The 27652-nt window shown below is 48.8% G+C and overlaps 1 protein-coding gene across 2 annotated transcripts; it reads left to right on the top strand.

The window, feature by feature from the left end:
- On the top strand, window positions 1-27652 carry LOC134990568 (oocyte zinc finger protein XlCOF6.1-like). 2 transcript variants are annotated; one of them, XM_063950697.1, is made up of 2 exons: window positions 1-146; window positions 24526-27652. In XM_063950697.1, the coding sequence occupies exon 2, from the start codon at window positions 24760-24762 to the stop codon at window positions 26086-26088; it is 1329 nt and encodes a 442-aa protein (XP_063806767.1). In that variant the 5' UTR covers window positions 1-146; window positions 24526-24759; the 3' UTR covers window positions 26089-27652. The 2 variants fall into 2 exon arrangements, with proteins under 2 accessions (XP_063806767.1, XP_063806766.1); XM_063950696.1 differs by having other exon boundaries at window positions 24523-27652.

Below are 27652 nucleotides of genomic sequence, written 5' to 3'. Positions count from 1 at the left end.
TGATATAAAGGCAGAAGATACAGAGGGAGAAGAAGAGACGTATGTGACTGATATAAAGGCAGAAGATATAGAGGGAGAAGAAGAGACGTATGTGAGGGGTGATCAGCAGTGTAAGGAGGAGGAGATCCCTACATATATCAGCACAGGTGAGTAATAAACACTTATTACAGAAAAGAGTCACATATTCTCCTTGCTCAGTCACTACAGCAATCTCTTATCCTACAGCCTCCTCTGTATTTTCCCAGTGGTGGAGTCAGGAGCCATCAGCCCCTATTATACTCCTGCTCTCCTCTCACATCATGTCACTGTGTGTTACCAGCCCAGAGATCTGACCAGTCTCCTCCCCACACTCTCTGGTGTATCTCATACATCAGGAGACATCAGCCCCTATTGTACTCCTGCTCTCCTCTCGCATCATGTCACTGTGTGTTACCAGCCTAGAGATCCGACCAGTCTCCTCCCCACACTCTCTGGTATATCTCATACATCAGGAGCCATCAGCTCCTATTATACTCCTGCTCTCCCCCTCACATCATGTCACTGTGTGTTACCAGCCCAGAGATCTGACCAGTCTCCTCCCCACACTCTCTGGTGTATCTCATACATCAGGAGCCATCAGCCCCTATTATACTCCTGCTCTCCCCCTCACATCATGTCACTGTGTTACCAGCCCAGATATCTGACCAGTCTCCTCCCCACACTCTCTGGTGTATCTCATACATCAGGAGACATCAGCCCCTATTATACTCCTGCTCTCCTCCTCACATCATGTCACTGTGTGTCACCAGCCCAGAGATCTGACCAGTCTCCTCCCCACACTCTCTGGTGTATCTCATACATCAGGAGCCATCAGCCCCTATTATACTTCTGCTCTCCCCCTCACATTATGTCACTGTGTGTCACCAGCCCAGAGATCTGACCAGTCTCCTCCCCACACTCTCTGGTGTATCTCGTACATCAGGAGCCATCAGCCCCTATTATTCTCCTGCTCTCCTCTCACATCATGTCACTCTGTGTCACCAGCCCAGATATCTGACCAGTCTTCTCCCCACTCTCTCTGGTGTATCTCATACATTAGGAGCCATCAGCCCCTATTATACTCCTGCTCTCCCCCTCACATCATGTCACTGTGTGTTTCCAGCCCAGAGATCTGACCAGTCTCCTCCCCACTCTCTCTGGTGTATCTCATACATCAGGAGCCATCAGCCCCTATTATACTCCTGCTCTCCCCCTTACATCATGTCACTGTGTGTTACCAGTCCAGAGATCTGACCAGTCTCCTCCCCACACTCTCTGGTGTATCTCATACATCAGGAGCCATCAGCCCCTATTATACTCCCGCTCTCCTCCTCACATCATGTCACTATGTGTTACCAGCCCAGAGATCTGACCAGTCTCCTCCCCACACTCTCTGGTGTATCTCATACATCAGGAGCCATCAGCCCCTATTATACTCCTGCTCTCCTCCTCATATCATGTCACTGTGTGTTACCATCCCAGAGATCTGACCAGTCTCCTCCCCACACTCTCTGGTGTATCTCATACATCAGGAGCCATCAGCCCCTATTATACTCCTGCTCTCCCCCTCACATCATGTCACTGTGTTACCAGCCCAGATATCTGACCAGTCTCCTCCCCACACTCTCTGGTGTATCTCATACATCAGGAGACATCAGCCCCTATTATACTCCTGCTCTCCTCCTCACATCATGTCACTGTGTGTCACCAGCCCAGAGATCTGACCAGTCTCCTCCCCACACTCTCTGGTGTATCTCATACATCAGGAGCCATCAGCCCCTATTATACTTCTGCTCTCCCCCTCACATTATGTCACTGTGTGTCACCAGCCCAGAGAACTGACCAGTCTCCTCCCCACACTCTCTGGTGTATCTCGTACATCAGGAGCCATCAGCCCCTATTATTCTCCTGCTCTCCTCTCACATCATGTCACTCTGTGTCACCAGCCCAGATATCTGACCAGTCTTCTCCCCACTCTCTCTGGTGTATCTCATACATTAGGAGCCATCAGCCCCTATTATACTCCTGCTCTCCCCCTCACATCATGTCACTGTGTGTTTCCAGCCCAGAGATCTGACCAGTCTCCTCCCCACTCTCTCTGGTGTATCTCATACATCAGGAGCCATCAGCCCCTATTATACTCCTGCTCTCCCCCTTACATCATGTCACTGTGTGTTACCAGTCCAGAGATCTGACCAGTCTCCTCCCCACACTCTCTGGTGTATCTCATACATCAGGAGCCATCAGCCCCTATTATACTCCCGATCTCCTCCTCACATCATGTCACTATGTGTTACCAGCCCAGAGATCTGACCAGTCTCCTCCCCACACTCTCTGGTGTATCTCATACATCAGGAGCCATCAGCCCCTATTATACTCCTGCTCTCCTCCTCATATCATGTCACTGTGTGTTACCATCCCAGAGATCTGACCAGTCTCCTCCCCACACTCTCTGGTGTATCTCATACATCAGGAGCCATCAGCCCCTATTATACTCCTGCTCTCCCCCTCACATCATGTCACTGTGTTACCAGCCCAGATATCTGACCAGTCTCCTCCCCACACTCTCTGGTGTATCTCATACATCAGGAGACATCAGCCCCTATTATACTCCTGCTCTCCTCCTCACATCATGTCACTGTGTGTCACCAGCCCAGAGATCTGACCAGTCTCCTCCCCACACTCTCTGGTGTATCTCATACATCAGGAGCCATCAGCCCCTATTATACTTCTGCTCTCCCCCTCACATTATGTCACTGTGTGTCACCAGCCCAGAGAACTGACCAGTCTCCTCCCCACACTCTCTGGTGTATCTCGTACATCAGGAGCCATCAGCCCCTATTATTCTCCTGCTCTCCTCTCACATCATGTCACTCTGTGTCACCAGCCCAGATATCTGACCAGTCTTCTCCCCACTCTCTCTGGTGTATCTCATACATCAGGAGCCATCAGCCCCTATTATACTCCTGCTCTCCCCCTCACATCATGTCACTGTGTGTTTCCAGCCCAGAGATCTGACCAGTCTCCTCCCCACTCTCTCTGGTGTATCTCATACATCAGGAGCCATCAGCCCCTATTATACTCCTGCTCTCCCCCTTACATCATGTCACTGTGTGTTACCAGTCCAGAGATCTGACCAGTCTCCTCCCCACACTCTCTGGTGTATCTCATACATCAGGAGCCATCAGCCCCTATTATACTCCTGCTCTCCCCCTCACATCATGTCACTGTGTGTTACCAGCCCAGAGATCTGACCAGTCTCCTCCCCACACTCTCTGGTGTATCTCATACATCAGGAGCCATCAGCCCCTATTATACTCCTGCTCTCTCTCCTCACATCATGTCACTGTGTGTTACCAGCCCAGAGATCTGACCAGTCTCCTCCCCACACTCTCTGGTGTATCTCGTACATCAGGAGCCATCAGCCCCTATTATTCTCCTGCTCTCCTCTCACATCATGTCACTCTGTGTCACCAGCCCAGATATCTGACCAGTCTTCTCCCCACTCTCTCTGGTGTATCTCATACATCAGGAGCCATCAGCCCCTATTATACTCCTGCTCTCCCCCTCACATCATGTCACTGTGTGTTTCCAGCCCAGAGATCTGACCAGTCTCCTCCCCACTCTCTCTGGTGTATCTCATACATCAGGAGCCATCAGCCCCTATTATACTCCTGCTCTCCCCCTTACATCATGTCACTGTGTGTTACCAGTCCAGAGATCTGACCAGTCTCCTCCCCACACTCTCTGGTGTATCTCATACATCAGGAGCCATCAGCCCCTATTATACTCCCGCTCTCCTCCTCACATCATGTCACTATGTGTTACCAGCCCAGAGATCTGACCAGTCTCCTCCCCACGCTCTCTGGTGTATCTCATACATCAGGAGCCATCAGCCCCTATTATACTCCTGCTCTCCTCCTCATATCATGTCACTGTGTGTTACCATCCCAGAGATCTGACCAGTCTCCTCCCCACACTCTCTGGTGTATCTCATACATCAGGAGCCATCAGCCCCTATTATACTCCTGCTCTCCCCCTCACATCATGTCACTGTGTTACCAGCCCAGATATCTGACCAGTCTCCTCCCCACACTCTCTGGTGTATCTCATACATCAGGAGACATCAGCCCCTATTATACTCCTGCTCTCCTCCTCACATCATGTCACTGTGTGTCACCAGCCCAGAGATCTGACCAGTCTCCTCCCCACACTCTCTGGTGTATCTCATACATCAGGAGCCATCAGCCCCTATTATACTTCTGCTCTCCCCCTCACATTATGTCACTGTGTGTCACCAGCCCAGAGATCTGACCAGTGTCCTCCCCACACTCTCTGGTGTATCTCGTACATCAGGAGCCATCAGCCCCTATTATTCTCCTGCTCTCCTCTCACATCATGTCACTCTGTGTCACCAGCCCAGATATCTGACCAGTCTTCTCCCCACTCTCTCTGGTGTATCTCATACATCAGGAGCCATCAGCCCCTATTATACTCCTGCTCTCCCCCTCACATCATGTCACTGTGTGTTTCCAGCCCAGAGATCTGACCAGTCTCCTCCCCACTCTCTCTGGTGTATCTCATACATCAGGAGCCATCAGCCCCTATTATACTCCTGCTCTCCCCCTTACATCATGTCACTGTGTGTTACCAGTCCAGAGATCTGACCAGTCTCCTCCCCACACTCTCTGGTGTATCTCATACATCAGGAGCCATCAGCCCCTATTATACTCCCGCTCTCCTCCTCACATCATGTCACTATGTGTTACCAGCCCAGAGATCTGACCAGTCTCCTCCCCACACTCTCTGGTGTATCTCATACATCAGGAGCCATCAGCCCCTATTATACTCCTGCTCTCCCCCTCACATCATGTCACTGTGTGTTACCAGCCCAGAGATCTGACCAGTCTCCTCCCCACACTCTCTGGTGTATCTCATACATCAGGAGCCATCAGCCCCTATTATACTCCTGCTCTCTCTCCTCACATCATGTCACTGTGTGTTACCAGCCCAGAGATCTGACCAGTCTCCTCCCCACACTCTCTGGTGTATCTCATACATCAGGAGCCATCAGCCCCTATTATACTCTTGCTCTCCCCCTCACATTATGTCACTGTGTTACCAGCCCAGAGATCTGACCAGTCTCCTCCCCACACTCTCTGGTATATCTCATACATCAGGAGACATCAGCACCTATTATACTCCTGCTCTCCCCCTCACATCATGTCACTGTGTGTTACCAGCCCAGAGACCTGACCAGTCTCCTCCCCACACTCTGGTGTATCTCATACATCAGGAGACATCAGCCCCTATTATACTCCTGCTCTCCCCTCACATCATGTCACTGTGTGTTACCAGCCCAGAGATCTGACCAGTCTCCTCCCCACACTCTCTGGTGTATCTCATACATTAGGAGCCATCAGCCCCTATTATACTCCTGCTCTCCTCACATCATGTCACTGTGTGTTACCAGCCCAGAGATCTGACCAGTCTCCTCCCCACTCTCTCTGGTGTATCTCATACATCAGGAGCCATCAGCCCCTATTATACTCCTGCCTCCCCCTCACATCATGTCACTGTGTGTTACCAGCCCAGAGATCTGACCAGTCTCCTCCTCACACTCTCTGGTGTATCTCATACATCAGGAGCCATCAGCCCCTATTATACTCCTGCTCTCCCCCTCACATCATGTCACTATGTGTTACCAGCCCAGAGATCTGACCAGTCTCCTCCCCACACTCTCTGGTGTATCTCATACATCAGGAGCCATCAGCCCCTATTATACTCCTGCTCTCTCTCCTCACATCATGTCACTGTGTGTTACCAGCCCAGAGATCTGACCAGTCTCCTCCCCACACTCTCTGGTGTATCTCATACATCAGGAGCCATCAGCCCCTATTATACTCTTGCTCTCCCCCTCACATTATGTCACTGTGTTACCAGCCCAGAGATCTGACCAGTCTCCTCCCCACACTCTCTGGTATATCTCATACATCAGGAGACATCAGCACCTATTATACTCCTGCTCTCCCCCTCACATCATGTCACTGTGTGTTACCAGCCCAGAGACCTGACCAGTCTCCTCCCCACACTCTGGTGTATCTCATACATCAGGAGACATCAGCCCCTATTATACTCCTGCTCTCCCCTCACATCATGTCACTGTGTGTTACCAGCCCAGAGATCTGACCAGTCTCCTCCCCACACTCTCTGGTGTATCTCATACATCAGGAGCCATCAGCCCCTATTATACTCCTGCTCTCCCCCTCACATCATGTCACTGTGTGTTACCAGCCCAGAGATCTGACCAGTCTCCTCCCCACACTCTCTGGTGTATCTCATACATCAGGAGCCATCAGCCCCTATTATACTCCTGCTCTCCCCCTCACATCATGTCACTGTGTGTTACCAGCCCAGAGATCTGACCAGTCTCCTCCCCACACTCTCTGGTGTATCTCATACATCAGGAGCCATCAGCCCCTATTATACTCCTGCTCTCCCCTCACATCATGTCACTGTGTGTTACCAGCCCAGAGATCTGACCAGTCTCCTCCCCACACTCTCTGGTGTATCTCATACATTAGGAGCCATCAGCCCCTATTATACTCCTGCTCTCCTCACATCATGTCACTGTGTGTTACCAGCCCAGAGATCTGACCAGTCTCCTCCCCACACTCTCTGGTGTATCTCATACATCAGGAGCCATCAGCCCCTATTATACTCCTGCCTCCCCCTCACATCATGTCACTGTGTGTTACCAGCCCAGAGATCTGACCAGTCTCCTCCTCACACTCTCTGGTGTATCTCATACATCAGGAGCCATCAGCCCCTATTATACTCCTGCTCTCCCCCTCACATCATGTCACTATGTGTTACCAGCCCAGAGATCTGACCAGTCTCCTCCCCACACTCTCTGGTGTATCTCATACATCAGGAGCCATCAGCCCCTATTATACTCCTGCTCTCTCTCCTCACATCATGTCACTGTGTGTTACCAGCCCAGAGATCTGACCAGTCTCCTCCCCACACTCTCTGGTGTATCTCATACATCAGGAGCCATCAGCCCCTATTATACTCTTGCTCTCCCCCTCACATTATGTCACTGTGTTACCAGCCCAGAGATCTGACCAGTCTCCTCCCCACACTCTCTGGTATATCTCATACATCAGGAGACATCAGCACCTATTATACTCCTGCTCTCCCCCTCACATCATGTCACTGTGTGTTACCAGCCCAGAGACCTGACCAGTCTCCTCCCCACACTCTGGTGTATCTCATACATCAGGAGACATCAGCCCCTATTATACTCCTGCTCTCCCCTCACATCATGTCACTGTGTGTTACCAGCCCAGAGATCTGACCAGTCTCCTCCCCACACTCTCTGGTGTATCTCATACATCAGGAGCCATCAGCCCCTATTATACTCCTGCTCTCCCCCTCACATCATGTCACTGTGTGTTACCAGCCCAGAGATCTGACCAGTCTCCTCCTCACACTCTCTGGTGTATCTCATACATCAGGAGCCATCAGCCCCTATTATACTCCTGCTCTCCCCCTCACATCATGTCACTGTGTGTTACCAGCCCAGAGATCTGACCAGTCTCCTCCCCACACTCTCTGGTGTATCTCATACATCAGGAGCCATCAGCCCCTATTATACTCCTGCTCTCCCCCTCACATCATGTCACTGTGTGTTACCAGCCCAGAGATCTGACCAGTCTCCTCCCCACACTCTCTGGTGTATCTCATACATCAGGAGCCACCAGCCCCTATTATACTCCTGCTCTCCCCTCACATCATGTCACTCTGTGTTACCAGCAGCCATACTGTGTGCTAGCAGTACCTCTGCCTATAGTATTACATGCCAGGTTTTCAATGAGAGTGTCTCTATTAGCACATGCCGGTCTATATATAAACCACTCCTTTTTCTCTAACATCCATAAGGGATACTGGGGACTTTGTACGGTGGGGTATAGATGGTGTCCAAAGGAGCCGGTGCACTTTAAAGTTCTTCCCCTGGGTGTGCTGGCTCCTCCCCTCTATGCCCCCTCCTACATCCAGTTTAGTAAAATGTGCCCTCAGGAGAGGATGCCGCTCTGGAGCTCCAGAGGATTTTTCTTCAGTTTATTTTAAACGTTGTTGTTGTCGGTATGCTGTTTGGGCGACAGTATAACAGTATACCTGCACAAAGGGAGTTGGGGGGGATGGTCACCGGTCTCTTCAGGCGTCAGAGCCGCTTCCCCGCTGCAGGACCACAGTCCTGAAAGGTTGTTGGTACCACAGGGGATTGCGCATTAGCAAATGCAATCGCAGCACGCCGCACACCCCTAACAATGCCGGGAGGTGAGAAGAGTGGTGAGTACAAACCAGGGGACCCACAAGGGCGCTATCGCAGGGGCGGCATACGGACGCTCTACAGGGGGATCCGCTATAGCCCCCTGTGTACACTGGCAGCGTTGTTGGAAACAGGCATTTATGTTACTTTTTACACCTGTTTGGAGACATTTGCCAGTATAAATATCTGTAGACCTCCGACGCCATTACAGGGGGCGGAGCTTCCTCAGAGGGGGACCATTGGCGTTTTGGCGTCTTCCTCTGCTTACAGCTGCAGCAGCAAGGACACACAGCTCCTGCAGACACTCAGGATACACAGGAAACTGGTACAGGGGTGTAAATAAGGGGAGAGCCGCTATTATACACGCTTTACTGTCCTGAAAAGGACAAGGCTCCGGTGTTACACCGTGATACAGACATCCTGCAGTCTTACTGAGACTGCTGGGCTTGGATGTGCTGTTCCTCTCTCTGCGTCTCCTCACATACCAGTCTGGGCAGGCTTGCTATTCAATATACTTGTCTGTTTGTGTGATTGATTGTTGTCTACTGTAAACATGGTAAAACACCAATTATGCAGTGTATGTCACACCAGATTCTCTCCCTCTGCGTTGGGTTCCCTCCCATGTGAACAATGCAGCCAGTCTTCCCAAGTTAGTTAGACTGGAGGGGGAGGGTCAGGAGCCATCCTGGCTCAGTGCCATAAAAATCATGATGACAGACATGTCATCCCAGCTCACTGCTAATAAGCAAAAGACACAACTACTGCAGCAGGCTGTAGCAGACCTAGCTGCAAGGGCAGATGATAAACAGCCCCCTCTCCCTAGTTCAGGGCCACATAAGCGTGGGCTGCCTGATTTACTCTCAGAATCTGAGGCTTTCAGTACACACTGAGGTGTGATCGCGCTGCGGGGCGAGCTAATAGTCACAATACCCAGGACACTGGCAGATACAGCCTTACAGGGGTCTTACCCATCGTGTAAGCATAAAAAGTACCTCAGGCCAGTATAAAATGCGGGAAGACCGTGCGCGTATTCAGCAGCTCACCAGCGCAATTTTCTCTCTGCAGCTCACACAGAAAACGCTGGCAGGGAAGCGCTGCCCCTCCATCACAACTCCAGACTACCTCGGCGGTACCAGGGGGTTATAGAGGGGAGGGGGGGGGGCAGCAGTTATATCCTTACTAATACCCTACTAAGGGCATTTAGTCTGCACCTGGCTAAGTTATTTGTTAGCTGAAGGGGCTCTTTGTGGCTGGTGTCCTCATTCCTCTGTGTATCTCTAAAGGGCTCTGTGTGGAATTGTGCTTACTGCATATTCTGTGTGTGTGTGTGTGTGTGTGTGTGTGTGTGTGTGTGTACCTCACATTACAATGCCCAAGGAGTGTGTTTTCTGTACAGCAGAATGTTTTTCCTCCCCAGGGGGATCACTACAGTGTACTCAGGACAGTACACATTCTCAGGCTACTGGGTCTGAACCTCCTTGGTTGGACTCCATAAAGGGGATGATTACTAATATTTCTAATAAACTCTCCCATACTGAGAAGGAGACGCAGTATTTGAGAGAGTCTGTGGAGAACCTGATGAATAAAGAGTCAGCTCCCACACCTGCGCCTCAAACCTCTCCCATTTATCCACAGAAGCGTACACTGGCCCAGATATTGCAGGCTGACACTGATGTCGATGCTCAGATACAGGGGACGGTGAGGTGTATCTGGGGGGGGGGATGTGCAGCTCTTGCTCAAGGGGTGCAGGCTCTGACAGAGGCCATTAGGGATGTATTGCAGATCTCAGAAAAAGTAACAGTAGAAGAGGAAGAATCTTATTTTAATGTAAAAAAGAATTCCTCAGTTACTTTCCCTGCGTCAAAAGAGTTAAGTTCTCTTTTTGCAGAAACTTGGGTAAATCCAGAGAAAAAGTTTAAAATCCCTAAAAGATTGCTCACCTCATTTCCTTTCCCTCAGGATGATAGGAAGAAATGGGAAAATCCACCGATAGTGGACGCCTCTGTATCTAGATTGTCACGTAAAATTATTTACCTGTCCCAGGCGCAGCCTCCTTAAAGGATACGCGGAATTGAGACCACACTCAAATCTCTGTACACAGCTGCTGGGGTGGCTCAAAGACCCACTATTGCTTGTGCGTGGATATCTAGGGCCATTGCAAAATGGTCAGGTAAACTAATTGATGATTTAGATTCTCTACATAGGAGTGATATTGAATTACTCTTGCATCACATTCAGGACTCTGCAAACGTTATGGTGAAGGCCATGGAGGAAATTGGCCTGCTCAACGCACGTGTCAGTGTCCGCATGCAGAGGCTTATGGCTACGCCAATAGACTACGGATGCGGATTCCAGGAGAAGCGTGGAGAGCCTGCCCTTCACAGGTGAGGCCTTGTTCGGAGATGAACTGGATACCTGGATATTCAAGGCGACTGCGGGTAAGTCGACATATCTTCCTTCCGCAGCAACCCCAGCTAGAAAATCATATTCTGCCCCTACGTTGCAGTCCTTTCGGGCAGCAACATTTTAAAAACAGATCCAAAGGTTCCTCCACTGCCTTTAGAGGTGGTCGAGGAAAATCCAGAAAACCTGCAACTACAGGTTCTCAAGAACAGAGCTCAGGTTCTGCTTCCTGAAAGTCTTCAGCATGACGGTGGACCACACTGCCTGAAGAACAGGCAGGTGGGAGAACGTTTAAAGGATTTCAGTCATATCTGGGGAACATCATGCTTAAATCCCTGGGTCAAAGATCTTATTGCCCATGGATACAGACTGGAGTTTCAAGAACTCCCACCTCACAGATTCTTCAAATCAGGCTTACCAGCTACTCAGGAAGCAAGTACAATCCTGCAACAGGCAATTCAAAAGTTGGTTCAGACACAGGTCATTGTCCCAGTTCCACCTCGGCTACAGAACAAGGGTTATTTCTCTTACGTCCTAGAGGATGCTGGGGACTCTGTAAGGACCATGGGGTATAGACGGGCTCCGCAGGAGATAGGGCACCTAAAAGAACTTTGACTATGGGTGTGCACTGGCTCCTCCCTCTATGCCCCTCCTTCAGACCTCAGTTAGATTCTGTGCCCAGAGGAGAAAATGTACAATGCAGAGAGCTCTCCTGAGTTTTCTGTTTTGAAGAATTTTGTTAGGTTTTTTATTTTCAGGGAGTCCTGTTGGCAACAGGCTCCCTGCATCGTGGGACTCAGGAGAGAGAAGCAGAGCTGGCTTCTCAAGTTGGGCACTGTTTCTAAGGCTACTGGGCACCATTAGCTCCAGAGGGAGTCGGAACACAGGTCTCACCTGGGGTTCGTCCCGGAGCCGCGTCACCGTCCTCCTCACAGATGCCGAATATAGAAGCCAGGTGAGTATGAGAAGGCAAAGAAGACATCAGGCGGCAGAAGACATCAGATCTTCATGAGGTAAGACATTGCTCCCAGTACACACACACAAGCAGGCACTGAAGGGTGCAGGGCGCAGGGGTGGGCGTCTTGGGCAGCAAGTTTCCTCATTTTTTGGCAATATAAAGCAGGATTAGGCTGTGGGACAGTAAATTCTAAAATCCCCCGCCATTTTTTATATAGAATTACTGGGACCGAAGCCCGCCGTCGGGTGGGTGGGGCTTGATCCTCAGCACTAACCAGCGCCATTTTCTCCACAGAAACTGCATGAGATACGCTGGCTCCCTGATCTCTCCCCTGCTGAACTTCACAGGCTGGAAAAAAGAGGAGGGGGCACATTGGCGACGCAGTGAGTGGGAATTAAGGTTATACAGGTTGAGTATCCCTTATCCAAAATGCTTGGGACCAGAGGTATTTTGGATAAGGGATTTTTCCGTATTTTGGAATAATTGCATACCATAGTGAGATATCATGGTGTTGGGACCTAAATCTAAGCACAGAATACATTTATGTTTCATATACACCTTGTACACACAGCCTGAAGGTCATTTAATACAATATTTTTAATAACTTTGTGTATTAAACAAAGTTATTGTACATTGAGCCATCAAAAAACAAAGGTTTCACTATCTCACTCTCACTCCAAAAAGTCCGTATTTCTGAATATTCCATATTTCTGAATATTTGGATATGGGATACTCAACCTGTATATATAAAAAGCGCTATCTGGTATATATATTCCAGTGTTTGGGAGCTGGGTGTGTGCTGGCATTCTCTCTCTCTGTCTCTCCTAAGGGCCTGGTTAGGGTTTTGTCCCGTTATAGGATAATCCCTGTGTGTGTGGGGTGTCGGTACGTGTGTGTCGACATGTCTGAGGCGGAAGGCTTCTCCAAGGAGGAGGTGGAGCAAATGAGTGGTGTCCCCCCGTTGGTTGTGCTGACTCAGGATTGGATGGACATGTGGCATATGTTGAATGCAAGTGTGGCATCTTTACATAAAAGGCTTGATAAGGCTGAATTAGGGGGGACATCGGGGTCAATCCTCGGATTGGACCGACTCACAGGACCCGTCGGGGTCTCAAAAGCGTCCCTTAACACAAGACACTACTACCGACACAGATTCTGATTCCAGTGTCGATTATGACGAAGTTAAATTGCACCCTAGGGTGACTAAAACCATTCAGTGTATGATTGTGGCCATAAGGGATGTGTTGCATATTGAGGATGAACCTTCGGTCCCCGACACAAGGGTACACATGTTTAAGGGAAAGAAACAGATTATTAACTTTCCCACATCTCATGAATGAAATGATTTCTTTGGGAAAGCTTGGGAGACTCCGGAAAAGAGACCGCAGATCCCCAAAATTATTTATATGGCATACCCCTTCCCTAAACAGGACAGGGAGATTTGGGAATCACCCCCCACTGTGGACAAGGCCCTGACGCGCTTGTCCAAGAAAGTGGCGCTATCGTCTCCTGACACAGCGGCCCTTAAGGACCCTGCAGATCGCAGGCAAGAAACTACCTTAAAGTGTATTTATTCTCATACAGGTGCTGTGCCAAGACCGACAATTGCGTCGGCATGGGTGTGTAGCGCAATTGCAGCTTGGACAGATGAGCTGACAGATCACTTTGATAATATGGATAAGGATACTATATTCTTAACTCTAGCCCATATAAAAGAAACAGTCTTATTTATGAGGGATGCTCAAAGGGACATTGGATTGCTAGCTTCTAGGGCCAATACCATGTCTATCTCTGCGAGAAGATCCTTATGGACTCGCCAATGGACGGGTGATGCAGATTCCAAAAAACATATGGAAGTACTACCCTATAAGGGAAATGTATTGTTTGGGGATGGGCTGACGGACCTGGTTTCCACAGCTACAGCAGGTAAATCAAATTTTTTACCATATATTCCCCAACAGTAAAAGAAAGTACAACCCTATCAGATGCAGTCCTTTCGGTCGCACAAGTCCAGAAGAGGTCGGGGATCCTCTTTCCTTGCCAGAGGTAAGGGCAGAGGCAAAAGAGCACCTGTTTCGGCAGGTGCCCAGGAACAAAAGTCCTTCCCGGCTGCTCCAAAAGCCACAGCATGACGCTGGGGCTCTCCTGAGGGAGTCCTCACCGGTGGGGGCACGTCTTCGACTTTTCAGTCAGGCCTGGGTCAGATCAGACCTGAATCCCTGGGTGTTGGAAATAGTTTCCCAGGGTTACAAACTGGAATTCGAGGAGGTGCCCCCGCGCTGATTTTTCAAATCGGCCCTACCAGCTTCCACATCGGAAAGGGATGTAGTGTTAGCTGCAATTCAAACGCTGTGTATACAGCAAGTGATAATCAAGGTTCCCCTGCACCAGCAGGGAAGAGGTTACTACTCAACCCTATTTGTGGTCCCGAAACCGGACGGTTCAGTCAGACCTATTTTGAATCTGAAATCCCTAAACCTGTTCATAAAAAGATTCAAATTCAAAATAGAATCTCTCAGAGTGATAATAGCCAACATAGAGGAGGGGGAGTTTATGGTGTCTCTGGACATAAAGGATGCGTACCTTCATGTCCCCATATATGCCTCCCATCAGGAATACCTGAGATTCGCTGTACAGGATTGTCATTACCAATTTCAGACGTTGTCGTTTGGACTTTCCACGGCCCCGAGGATTTTCACCAAGATAATGGCGGAAATGATGGTGGTCCTGCGCAAGCATGGATTCACAATTATCCCATACTTGGACGATCTCCTGATAAAAGCGAGATCAAGAGAGAAATTGCTGAGCAGTGTGGCGCTCTCTCTGAGAGTGCTCCAGCAACACGATTGGATTCTAAATCTACCGAAGTCGCAGTTGATTCCGACAACTCGACTACCGTTCCTAAGTATGATACTGGATACGGAACAAATGAAAGTCTTCCTTCCAATAGAGAAAGCCCAGGACATCCAGAACATGGTCAGAGAGCTGCTAAAACCAAAAAGGGTGTCAGTTCACCAATGCACTCGAGTTCTGGGAAAAATGGTGGCGGCCTACGAGGCCATTCCCTTCGGAAGGTTCCATGCGAGGACTTTTCAATGGGACCTTCTGGACAAGTGGTCCGGGTCCCATCTGCACTTACATCGGAAAATAACTCTGTCCCCAGGAGCCAGAGTGTCTCTCCTGTGGTGGTTGCAAAGTGCTCACCTGCTGGAGGGTCGCAGGTTCGGAATTCAGGATTGGATCCTGGTTACCACGGACGCGAGCCTCCGGGGATGGGGAGCGGTCACACAAGGAAAAAATTTTCAGGGACTTTGGTGAGACCAGGAGTCCTGTCTACACATCAATGTGTTGGAACTCAGGGCCCTTCACAACGGCCATCGACAAGCGGAGAGTCTTCTTCAAAACCTACCGGTTCTGATTCAATCAGACAATGTCACAGCAGTGGCTCATGTGAACTGCCAAGGCGGGACAAGAAGCAGAGTCGCGATGGCGGAAACCACCAGGATTCTTCGCTGGGCGGAAAATCATGTAAGCGCTCTGTCGGCTGTCTTCATTCCGGGAGTGGACAACTGGGAAGCAGACTTCCTCAGCAGACACGATCTCCATCCAGGAGAGTGGGGACTTCATCAAGAAGTCTTTGCAGATATAACACGTCTTTGGGGAACTCCTCAAATAGACATGATGGCGTCATGCCTCAACAAAAAACTTCGGAGGTATTGTGCAAGGTCTCGGGACCGTCAGGCATTGGCTGTAGACGCTCTAATAACACCGTGGGTGTTCAAATCGGTCTACGTGTTTCCTCTTCCTCTCATCACAAAAGTGTTGAGGATCATAAGGCAAAGAAAAGTACAGACGATACTCGTTGTCCCGGACTGGCCTCGAATTTGACGGCGGTGTCGTACATAAACCAGCAGGGTGGAACAAAGAGCAGAGCTGCAATGTTAGAGGTAACAAGAATTCTCCTCTGGGCAGAAAAACACGCTGTGTCATTGTCGGCAATCTTCATTCTGGGAGTAGATAACTGGAAAGCAGACTTCCTCAGCAGAAGTGACCTCCACCAAAGACGGTGGGGCCTCCACCCAGAGGTGTTCGGTGATGTGACAAGTCGGTGGGGAATTCCTCAGATCGACATGATGGCCTCTCATCTCAGCAAGAAGCTCAGGTGGTATTGTTCCAGGTCGAGAGACCCACAAGCAGTGTCGGTGGACGCGCTGGTGACTCAGTGGGTTTACCAGACAGTGTATGTGTTCCCTCCACTTCTGCTCTTCCCAAAAATTCTCAAAATAATCAAAAAGACAAGGATTCAGGAGTTGCTCCTAGAGGATCCGTGGCCTCTTTGCGAGGACCTTCTGCAACAGGGGCCGTTCATCTACCAAGACTTACCACAGCTACTTTTGACGGCATGGAAGTTGAGCGTGAGATTCTAGCCCGGAAAAAGGATCCTGGACAAGGTAATTCCAACCCAGGAAGGGAGTAATGTCTAAGCATTACCATCATATTTGGAAATAATGTGTCTTGGTGTGAATCCAAGCAGTTTCCTGCGGTGGAGTTTCAACTGAGATGTTTACTTCTCTTCTGGAAGCAGGTGTGGATGTGGGCCTTCACCTGGGCTCTATAAAAGTCCAGATTTCGGCCTCGTCCATTTTCTTCCAGAAACAATTGGCTGCCCTCCCTGACGTTCAGACGTTCTTAAAAAGGGGTTCTGCACATCCAACCGCTCTTTGTGCCTCCTACAGCACCTTGGGATCTTAATGTGGTGTTGCAGTTCCTGCAATCAGATTGGTTTGAGCCTTTACAGGTGGTGTTGGCCTTCGTGTCAGCAAGTGGTGTGTCGAAATTGGGGGCGTTGTCTCATAAGAGCCCCTACTTAATATTCCATGAGGATAGAGCTAAACTCAGAACGCGTCAGCAATTTATTCCTAAGGTTGTGTCGGCTTTTCATATCAACCAACTTATTGTCAGTGGCTACTGACACCTCGGCTACTTCATGGGCCTTGGATGTTGTGAGGGCCTTGAAGGTGTATGTAAAGCGGACAGCTCATCACAGGAAATCGGATGCGCTATTTGTGCTTTATGATCCCAATAAGATTGTGTGTCTAAGCAGACAATTGCTCGCTGGATCAGGCTTACTATCCAGCATGCTTATTCCATGGCAGGATTGCCGGTTTTAAGATCTGTACAGGCCCACTCTACTCATTCAGTGGGTTCTTCCTGGGCGGCTGCCTGGGGTGTCTTGACTTTACAACTTTGCCGAGCGGCTACCTGGTCAGGTTCGAACACGTTTGCGAAGTTCTACAAGTTCGATACTTTGGCCTCTGAGGACCTTTAGTTTGGTCAGTGTGTTCTACAGGAACCTCAGCACTCTCTCACCCGGTTTGGGAGCTTTGGTACATCCCCATGGTACTAAATGGAACCCCAGTATCCTCTAGGATGTAAGAGAAAATAGGATTTTAATTACCTACCGGTAAATCCTTTTCTCGTAATCCGTAGAGGATGCTGGGCGCCCGCCCAGTGCTTTGTGTTTTCCTGCATATTTACTAGGTTAAGTATTGTTGGTTCAGCTGTTGCTGTTCCTGTTCAAGTTTGCTTAGCATGGCTTTCCTCTTGTTATGTGTGTGCTGGTTCCAATCTCACCACTGTCCTTATATATCCTTCTTTCGAAGTATGTCTGTCTCCCCCGGCACAGTTTCTAGACTGAGTCTGGTAGGAGGGGCATAGAAGGAGGAGCCAGCCCACACTATTAAATTCTTTAAGTGCCCTTGGCTCCTAGTGGACCCGTCTTTACCCCATGGAATGAAATGGACCCCAGCATCCTCTACGGACTACGAGAAAAGGATTTACCGGTAGGTAATTAAAATCCTATTTTACACAGCAGCTGGTGTATCACAAAGACCTGTGAAAGCGGGTTGCTGGATGACACATGCCATTCACACATGGGCGGGTCAAATTCAAGAGGTCCTTGCAGGAGATATTTCCCTGGTAACTACAGTGACTCTCATAAAGCACAATCAGGACAGTGCACGCGTCCTGTGTGACTCTCTCAAGGAGATAGGTGCTATTAACACTAGGACTACTGCCATGGCAGTGTCGACGCGCAGAGCTTTGTGGCTGTGTCAGTGGATAGCAGACGTAGATACCAAGTGCAGTGTGGAGTCTCTTCCTTTTTCAGGGGAGTGGCCATTCGGGGTTGATTTGGATACGTGAATTTCAAAGGTTACTGCGGAGAAATCCACGTTTCTCCCCTCTGGGGCTCTGCCGGCTAAGCGTTCCTACCCAGGGCTTTCTACCCAGTCCTTTCGGACTGCCAGGTTCAGATCAAGAGCCAGATGCACCTGAAACGCGGCGAGAGGCACTAGAGGTAAGACAAAAAAAAAAACAGCTTCCGCAGGTTCTTGGGAACAAAGCACCAGTTCAGTTTCCACTAGGGCCTCAGCATGATGGTGACCCCCCATCCTGATGGGATCTCGAGGTGGGAGTTCGAATGCATTACTTCAACCGCATCTGGGAAAGCTCCTGCCAGGATGCCTGGATAAAGTGATCCCATTTCTCAGGACTACAAGCTGGAGTTAAACAGTTCTCCTCCCCAACGATTTTTCAAATCAAGCTTACCAGTTTAGGAAGATACATGAGTTACGCTGCAACAGGCCATGCTAAAGTAGGCCCAGTCCCAAGTCATTGTTCCAGTGCCACTACAACAACAGGGAAAGGGTTACTACTCCAACCTGTTTGTGGTACCAAAACCGGATGGTTCAGTAAAGCCCATTTTGAATCTAAAATCCTTGAACCCTTATCTAAAGGTTTTCAAGTTCAAGATGGAATCCTTGTGAGCAGTGATTGCGGATCTGGAAGAACAGGAGTTCATGGATATAGAGGACGCTTATCTCCATATCCCGATTTGGCCGCCTCACCAGGCTTACCTACGGTTTGCCCTGCTGAACGATCACTACCAGTTCCAGGCGCTACCCTTCGGCCTGTCCACAGCTCTGAGGGTCTTCACAAAGGTGATGGCAGAGATAATGTTCCAGCTCTGAGTCTAGGGGATCAGTATTGTCCCTTACCTAGACGAGCTCTTGATAAAGGCTAGATCCAGGGAGCTTCTGTTGCTCAATATAGGCCGCACTATTCAGCTTCTGTCACATCATAGGTGGATCCCACCTGGAGCCTACTCAGCAGCTCCTATTACTGGGAATGTTTCTCAATGCAGTGGCTCAGAAAGTATTCCTCCTAGAGGACAAGGCAAGGACGCTCCAGGATGTGGTCCGAGCGGTTCTACGACTGAATCGGATCTCCATCCATCTTTGCATAAGATTGTTGGTAAAGATCTAAGCCTCATACGAGGCGATCCAGTATGGAAGGTTCCATGCCAGAACATTTTAATTGGATCTCCTGAGCTAATGGTCCGGTTCACATCTTCAGATACCCCGGATCATACATTACCGTTCAAAAGTTTGGGGTCACTTAGAAATGTCCTTTTTTTTTTTTTTTTTTTTTTTTTTAAGGAAAAGCACTGTTTTTTTCAATGAAGATAACATTAAATTAATCAGAAATACACTCTATACATTGTTGATGTGGTAAATCACTGTACTAGCTGCAAACGTATGGTTTTTAATGGAATATCTACAGAGTTGTATAGAGGCCCATTTCCAGCAACCATCACTCCAGTGTTCTAATGGAGGTTAGGGTTAGGTTGTGGGTAAGGGGGGTTAAGTTTAGGCACTGCTGGGGGGAGGTTAGGGTTAGGCTGTGGGTAAGGGGGGTTAGGTTTAGGCACTGCTGGGGAGAGGTTCGGTTAGGCTGTGGGTAAGGGTGGTTAGGTTTAGGCACTGTTGGGTGGAGGTTAGGGTTAGGCTGTGGGTAAGGGTGGTTAGGTTTAGGCACTGTTGGGTGGAGGTTAGGGTTAGGCTGTGGGTAAGGGGGGCTTAGGTTTAGGCACTGCTGGGGGGAGGTTAGGTTTAGGCTGTGGGTAAGGGGGGTTAGGTTTAGGCACTGCTGGGGGGAGGTTAGGGTTAGTCTGTGGGTAAGGGGGGGCTAGGTTTAAGCATTGCTGGGGGGAAGTTAGGGTTAGGCTGTGGGTAAGGGGGGGTTAGGTTTAGGCAATGCTGGGGGAGGATATGTTTAGGCTGTGAGTAAGGGGGGTAGGTTTAGTCACTGCTGGGGGGAGGTTAGGTTTAGGCTGTGGATAAGGAGGGTTAGGTTTAGGCACTGCTGGGGGGAGGTTAGGTTTAGGCTGTGAGTAAGGGGGGTTAGGTTTAGGCTGTGGGTAAGGGGGGGGTAGGTTTAGTCACTGCTGGGGGGAGGTTAGGTTTAGGCTGTGGATAAGGAGGGTTAGGTTTAGGCACTGCTGGGGGGAGGTTAGGTTTAGGCTGTGAGTAAGGGGGGTTAGGGTTAGGCTGTGGGTAAGGGGGGGTTAGGTTTAGGCAATGCTGGGGGAGGATATGTTTAGGCTGTGAGTAAGGGGGGGTAGATTTAGTCACTGCTGGGGGGAGGTTAGGTTTAGGCTGTGGATAAGGAGGGTTAGGTTTAGGCACTGCTGGGGTAGGTTAGGTTTAGGCTGTGGGTAAGGAGGGTTATGTTTATGCACTGCTGGGGGGAGGTTAGGTTTAGGCTGTGGGTAAGGGGGTAGGTTTAGGCACTGCTGGGGGGAGGTTAGGTTTAGGCTGTGGGTAAGGGGGGTTAGGTTTAGGCACTGCTGGGGGGGGGGTTAGGGTTAGGCTGTGGGTAAGGGGGTTAGGTTTAGGCACTGCTGGGGGGAGGTTAGGGTTAGGCTGTGGGTAAGGGGGGTTAGGTTTAGGCACTGCTGGGGGGAGGTTAGGGTTAGGCTGTGGGTAAGGGGGGTTAGGTTTAGGCACTGCTGGGGGGAGGTTAGGGTTAGGCTGTGGGTAAGGGGGTTAGGTTTAGGCACTGCTGGGGGGAGGTTAGGGTTAGGCTGTGGGTAAGGGGGGTTAGGTTTAGGCACTGCTGGGGGGAGGTTAGGGTTAGGCTTAGGCTGTGGGTAAGGGGGTTAGGTTTAGGCACTGCTGGGGGGAGGTTAGGGTTAGGCTGTGTGTGGGAGGGTTAGACGTAGGCAGTGCTGCGATTTAGGATGCCGGTGTGGTTTCTCATTTCTAGCCTTATATGATGTAGCCCGGGCTCAGATCACTTGTATAAATACTTTTGACGGAAGCAGACGTTTTAGGCAGCTTGACTGGATGATCCCAGAAGTAACGGGTGCACCACAGGTAGCAGCAGTGCCTGCACAATTGATTCATGTTATATTCTCATAGATCCTTAGCTTGGTCTATTTGTGAATGGCGCTGGGAATATCAGGGAAACTTACTGTAGTGGATGCCTGAAACAACCACTGAGGTCGGGCTACAAGCCCATGACACTCCCAGAAGACACACAAGGCATGCAAGGAAAGCCACCACCCAAATTCAGCCACCCGCTCCTAGGCTACTTACCCTACACCACAGCACTTACGCTGTCTCCGGCGTTCACCTCACACCTTCAGCACAGCGTAGAGCAGCCGTGGAGCCGTCTTCACTTTCTGCCCGGCCCCTGTGTGAATCCGCGGCTGCATGTGACTAGGAGGGGGAGGCACCGCCAGAGGACTGGTAGTGGTAAGGCTCCACCTCCTCTTTTACAGGCAGGAAGCGCAGTCAATTGAGAGCCAGGAATTGGCTGCAGCGGAGCGCGTCCTCGGGGACCCACACGTTTTTGAAAAGTGAGTCCCCGTCCTCAGATCTGGGTAAAATACACGCTATAACACGTATTTGCGTACACTGTGTGTGTGTGTGTATGTATATGTGTGTGTGTGTATATATATATATATATATATATATATATATTAAGCAACAATGTGGGTCATTCCGAGTTCGCAAGCAGCTTTCGTTCGTTGCGCAGCGATCAGGCAAAAAAAACGGCACTTCTGCGCATGCGCAATGCGCACGCACGGCGTTCTTTTACAACGATCGATGTAGTTTCACACAAGGTATAGCGACGCTTTTCAGTCGCACTGCTGGCCGCAGAGTGATTGACAGAAAGAGGGCATTACTGGGTGTCAACTGACCATTTTCAGGGAGTGTTCAAAAAAACGCAGGCGTGCCAGGAAAAATGCAGGTGTAGCTGGCCGAACGCAGGGCGTGTTTGTGACATCAAAACAAAAACTGAACAGTCTGAAGTGATCGCAAGCTAGGAGTAGTGTCTGAAGCTACCCTGAAGCTGCACAAAAAAATATTGTAGCCGCGCTGCGATCCTTTCGATCGCACTTCTGCTAAGCTAACATAAACTCCCAGAGAGTGGCGGCTTAGCGTTTGCACGGCTGCTAAAAACAGCTAGCGAATGAACAACTCGAAATGAGGGCCAATGTGTATAGTGTATTTGAATTGTATTTAAGGTGGAATGCACTTGGTTGTGTGTCCCAGGAGGGGGGAATCCATTACTGTGTAGGCCAGGCATGTCCAAACTGCTGCCCTCCAGCTGTTGAGAAACTATACATCCCAGCATGCCCTGACACAGCTTTAGCATTCTATGACAGCAAAACTGTCAGGGCTTGCTGGGATATGTAGTTTCACAACAGCTGGAGGGCCGCAATTTGGACATGCCTGGTGTAGGCTGGTGGATTCCCCCAGTACTTTACCCCCAAAATGGAATGCCTTCCTCTCTAGCCTCCCACATGGAGGTATCATAGGGAGAGAGAGGAGCAGCTCAGCTTTAAAACAAGCTGAGTGGTTTTCTGGAGCTCCGTAGGGATCACCCTCGGTGGGCAGGAAAGCATGACCGGGGATTTAGGCTGACCATTTCTGGAGCCCAATTTTAGGCTGCAGATGGTGAGCTGGGTACCCGGGCAGATTCCTGGAAGTAGTTTAGATGGGAAAACTTCCCCCAGCCTAGACTGAGCGTCACCAGGGCGGATACCAATCCTCCAGGATGGGACGGTCAAAGGAGAGTGACTACTCCCTACCGTCCATAGAGAACAATGTTAGCTGTGCATGTCGCCAAGGCATGCACATCACATGGATAAACATTGATTGGTTGAGAACAGCACGGTGGACTTACCCCCTGTGGTATGTGTATTGGAGTAAGATAAAAAGAGGAGGGCTGTGAGCCTCCAGAGGTATTATACCATTTTCACTCTTAAAAATAAGAGAAACCGCGCTGTTACTGGGATTTTTTGTGTCTGAGCAGCCCTGAGCAAAAAAAAGGATACTGACAATGTGTTTAAGAACAAGGCGCTTGTAACAGTGTATAAAGTGTATTGCAGCGGTCATCTTGAGGCAGATGTTTATTCACCCAGTCTTAAAAAAAGACTGTTCCCTATTGCTAGTGGCAACACCAATACAGCAAGATGTTTACAGCAGAGTGAAAATGGTAATGTGTTTAAGAACAAGGCGCTTGTAACAGTGTATAAAGTGTATTGCAACAAATAATTGTTGCAATACTGCAGTGCAATACCTGTAATAATAAAAAGGATTAGTAAATGTTTACAGCCCCTTTTGTATTTTTTATTGGTCCTGCTGGATATCTGTATTACCGGCTCGTAGCTCCGTTAATGTCTCTGTGCAGGATGGCAAGAAAAACCTATCTGTCCCTATACTACCCACCTTGTACTTGGCGGAGGTGGAACGGGATCTTCACTCCTGGCTGTTATTTCTCCGCAAACAGCTGTTTGTTTTAGCCGCGTCTCCTGTGTGCCGAGCTGTGCGGCTGCAGACGCTCGGGATCCCGGCTTGTAGGGACGGACGGAGGATATCTTCTTATGTGCGCTCTGTGTGGCTGAGAGTGCACGGACCGTGTGAATGCTTCCAACACGTTTCGGGCTGCACGCCCTTTATCGAGGATATCACTGGTTTAGCCTATCTTGTTATTTATAAAAAACTTTATTGAACAATTGTTAAAAAACGGGGGAATCCCCCCCCCCCCGGAAGTGAGGTAAAAAAAAGTGCGGTTTGCAAATGGCCCAGTTAAGTGTTATTTATCTGCTGGAGTGATAATAGATTGGGTCTTAGTCCCAGCGGCAGCTGAGAGCTATCAGGTAGGGTAGATAAGAAGCCACTTAGTGAGGAGAGCTCCAGAAAGCACCTCTGGATGGACTCAGGCCCCTCTTATTTATTATTTTATATGCTAGCAGGGGTGACAGGTGTGGTACATCCCTGCAAAGGCAGATCTAATCTCTTTCTCATCAGACTCTGCTGTCTTCCCTGCACTCTCACTCAGATGTTCACTGCTGCCAGTAGCACACGTATGAGAAGCAGAAGTATGGCGGCAGCTGTATAGATCCTGATATGTAATTCTCTATATCATACTTACCGTACACACATCATCCTTATTACTATTGAGAATATAGAGGTAAGACACTGATGATGGGGGTGTAACAGTGGATTATAACCTAGCAGATGATGATGATTACAGGATATCATATGGTGTATTGCATGTAAAGTACCTTGTTCCACACCTACTCTGCTGTAGCAATATATCTTATATAAGTGTGAGTAACACATGTACAGGCTTACCAGCGTATGAGCACACACATAAAGGAATGCTACCTTACCAATGCTTCCAGGAGTAACGTTAGGAGACATTTCTCTGATCCATCAGCTCATATGACTGATGTTATTGTTCATCTAGAATCTCCAATTCATACGATATGTTCCCCATCCATTGTTTTACATTGGTGCTGACATAGGACTTAGCGAGTGACTACATCTCCATTTATACTTCATGGTTAGTTACCAGTACAAGAGAGAGATATATCTAAGTCTTATTATAATATTACATTTGTTATTGTGTGTTCTCATTTTTGTATTTCTATAATGTATTTTATTTCCAGCAGGTGGACACACAAGCAGGAATATCTCAGAAGGACATCTAATGTTATCCCCGGATTGTGACATAAAAGATAATGACAGTAGACAGGATTCCCCAGGAGATAACCCCATTACCCCAATTATACATCCAGCTCTATCAGCTGATCCCTCTGATCCTGGGAAATGTTCTCCTGATCACTCTGATATTGGTGCATCTGTTACAGCTCTGAGAGTAGATACAGTGTTTCCCTGTTCTATAGATGCCATATGTTTTACACAGAACACAAACCTTATTACTCATCAGCCAGCTAAGGCAGGTGAGAGGCCATTTCCATGTTCTGAGTGTGGAAAATGTTTTACATACAAGTCAGCTCTTGTTACACATCAGGGAAGACACAGGTGAGCGGCCATTTTCATGCTCTGCGTGCGGGAAATGTTTTACCCGGAACTCACAACTTGTTACACATCAGCGAAGTCACACAGGTGAGAATCCATTTCCATGTTCTGAGTGCGGGAACTGTTTTACATACAAATCACTTCTAATACATAAGAGATTGCATACAAGTGAAAAACCATATTCCTGTTCTGAGTGTGGGAAATGTTTTACATACAAATCAACTCTTGATGCACATAAGAGTAGTCACACAGGTACATCACCATTTCCATGTTCTGAGTGTGGGAAACATTTTGCACATAAATCACAACTTGCTAGACATCAGAGAAGTCACACAGGTGAGAGGCCATTTCCATGTTCTGAGTGTGGGAAATGTTTTATCTGGAAATCACAACTTGTTACACATCAGCTAAGTCACACAGGTGAGAAGCCATTTCCATGTTCTGAGTGTGGGAAATGTTTTGCCCGGAAATCAGATCTTGTTAAACATCAGAGAAGTCACACAGGTGAGAAGCCATTTTCTTGCTCTGAGTGTGGGAAATGTTTTACACAGAAATCATATCTTGTTATACATCACAGAAGTCACACAGATGAGAAGCCATTTCCATGTTCTGAGTGTGGGAAATGTTTTGCCCGGAAATCACAACTTGTTAGACATCAGCTAAGTCACACAGGTGAGAAGCCATTTCCATGTTCTGAGTGTGGGAAATGTTTTGCAGACAAAATAGAGCTTGTTAGACATCAGAGAAGTCACACAGGTGAGAAGCCATTTTCTTGCTCTGAGTGTGAGAAATGTTTTTCACGGAAATCACAACTTGTTAGACATCAGCTAAGTCACACAGGTGAGAAGCCATTTCCATGTTCTGAGTGTGGGAAATGTTTTGCCCGGAAATCAGATCTTGTTAAACATCAGAGAAGTCACACAGGTGAGAAGCCATATTCCTGTTCTGAGTGTGGGAAATGTTTTACACAGATATCAGATCTTGTTAAACATCAGAGAAGTCACACAGGTGAGAAGCCATTTTCTTGCTCTGAGTGTGGGAAATGTTTTACACAGAAATCATGTCTTGTTATACATCACAGAAGTCACACAGGTGAGAAGCCATTTCCATGTTCTGAGTGTGGGAAATGTTTTACACAGAAATCATATCTTGTTACACACCAGAGAAGTCACACAGGTGAGAAGCCATTTTAATCTTCTGGAGTATACTTATCATTGCCATGCGTTGTTCTTCAAGGTTCTTATTCTTATCTTATGTCCTGTGCTTTTTGCAATATACATGCTATCACTGGGTGAAATAATCAGATGTCATGCCCTCATCTACCACTGCTATGCAGATGATCTGTCTTTTGCTCTGGGTACTGAGAACCCAGTACCAATTCTAAATGTCTCGCTGAGCTCCAGGTGTGGGTGATGCCAGTTGGCTGTGACTCAATCCTGGTGAAACAGGTCCTTATGCTAGTTCGCCAACAAAGGACAGGACTACAGCTCTGCTTTGTTACCAACCAGACTTACACTTGGGGGTTCAGGTTTACAAAATGCTGGTCATGTGCAGAATCTTAGTGTCCTGGATGGTGGAGGTATCAGCCACAATCAGATCCTCATCTGAGGAACATAGCCAGACTCCAGCACTTTATTCCCTCAGAAGATCTACCTACAGTCATACATGCATTTGTATCATCACACATAGACTACTGCAATGTCCTCTACCTGGGTCTCCCAGCAAAAGAATTACACGGCTTGTAGCTTGTACAGAATGCAGCAAACAGGCTGTTATCTAACCAGCCCGTTCCTGCCACATAACACCCATTCTCTGCTCCCTCCACCGGCTGCCTGTAAGATGGTGACTCTGGACCTAATTCAGGTTAGACTACAGTGTGTGATCCAAACGGAATTATTGAGAAAAAGTTGCGGACGCATGCGCAGCGCTTGTCCTGCGTATGCACCTGCATTCTCTACAGGTGGCTGTAGGAAATGTGATTGCTTCTTGTTAATCAGGCAGAGGCAGTCACGGGGTGGGGGGTAAAGCTCCGTTTCCAGTAAGAAGATGGAGCGTTGCAAGTGCTGTGTTGCGAGAAAGGGAGGCGGACAAACGGGCATGTTCACTGTGGCTGCATGACATCACACGCAGCCATCGCAATCTAGAAGAACGCTGTGGGGATCCTGCGGGTGCAGCTAAGCTGGCAGGATGCTTCACTAGTTTCTAAGATGAAGCAGAAATTGTGGAGAGATCGCAATTTCTGCTTCATCAAGGGGGGAGGCGCCGGTCTGCATACTAGGCTGCCTCGCCCTGCGATGGACAGCCCCCAGCACGATAGAAAAAGGATTGCTAATTAGCAGCATCTGCTATCCTTACTGTAGGCCCATATTACATAATGTTACTGACTCTCCCCGCCCTACATGACCAGGGTCCATGTACCAGAAGCAGCTTCTGCCTCCTTACTGACTTACTGTAGGCCCCTATTACATAATCTTACTGACTCTCCCAGCCCTACATGACCAGGGTCCATGTACCAGAAGCAGCTTTTGTCTCCTTACTGACTTACTGTAGGCCCCTATTACATAATCTTACTGACTCTCCCAGCCCTACATGACCAGGGTCCATGTACCAGAAGCAGCATCTGCCTCCTTACTGACTTACTGTAGGCACCCTATTACATAATCTTACTGACTCTCCCAGCCCTACATGACCAGGGTCCATGTACCAGAAGCAGCTTCTGCCTCCTTACTGACTTACTGTAGGCCCCTATTACATAAT

This window comes from Pseudophryne corroboree, unplaced genomic scaffold, assembly GCF_028390025.1.
Source record: "Pseudophryne corroboree isolate aPseCor3 unplaced genomic scaffold, aPseCor3.hap2 scaffold_1179, whole genome shotgun sequence".
NCBI lineage: Eukaryota > Metazoa > Chordata > Amphibia > Anura > Myobatrachidae > Pseudophryne > Pseudophryne corroboree.
The sequence above is the reverse complement of the archived record's forward strand: the minus strand, read 5'-3'. Positions and strand labels throughout refer to the sequence as shown.

What these genes read in the sequence shown, in the direction of transcription:
- LOC134990568 (XM_063950697.1), top strand. Translation starts at nt 24,760, where the DNA reads ATGCCATATGTTTTACACAGAACACAAACCTTATTACTCATCAGCCAG.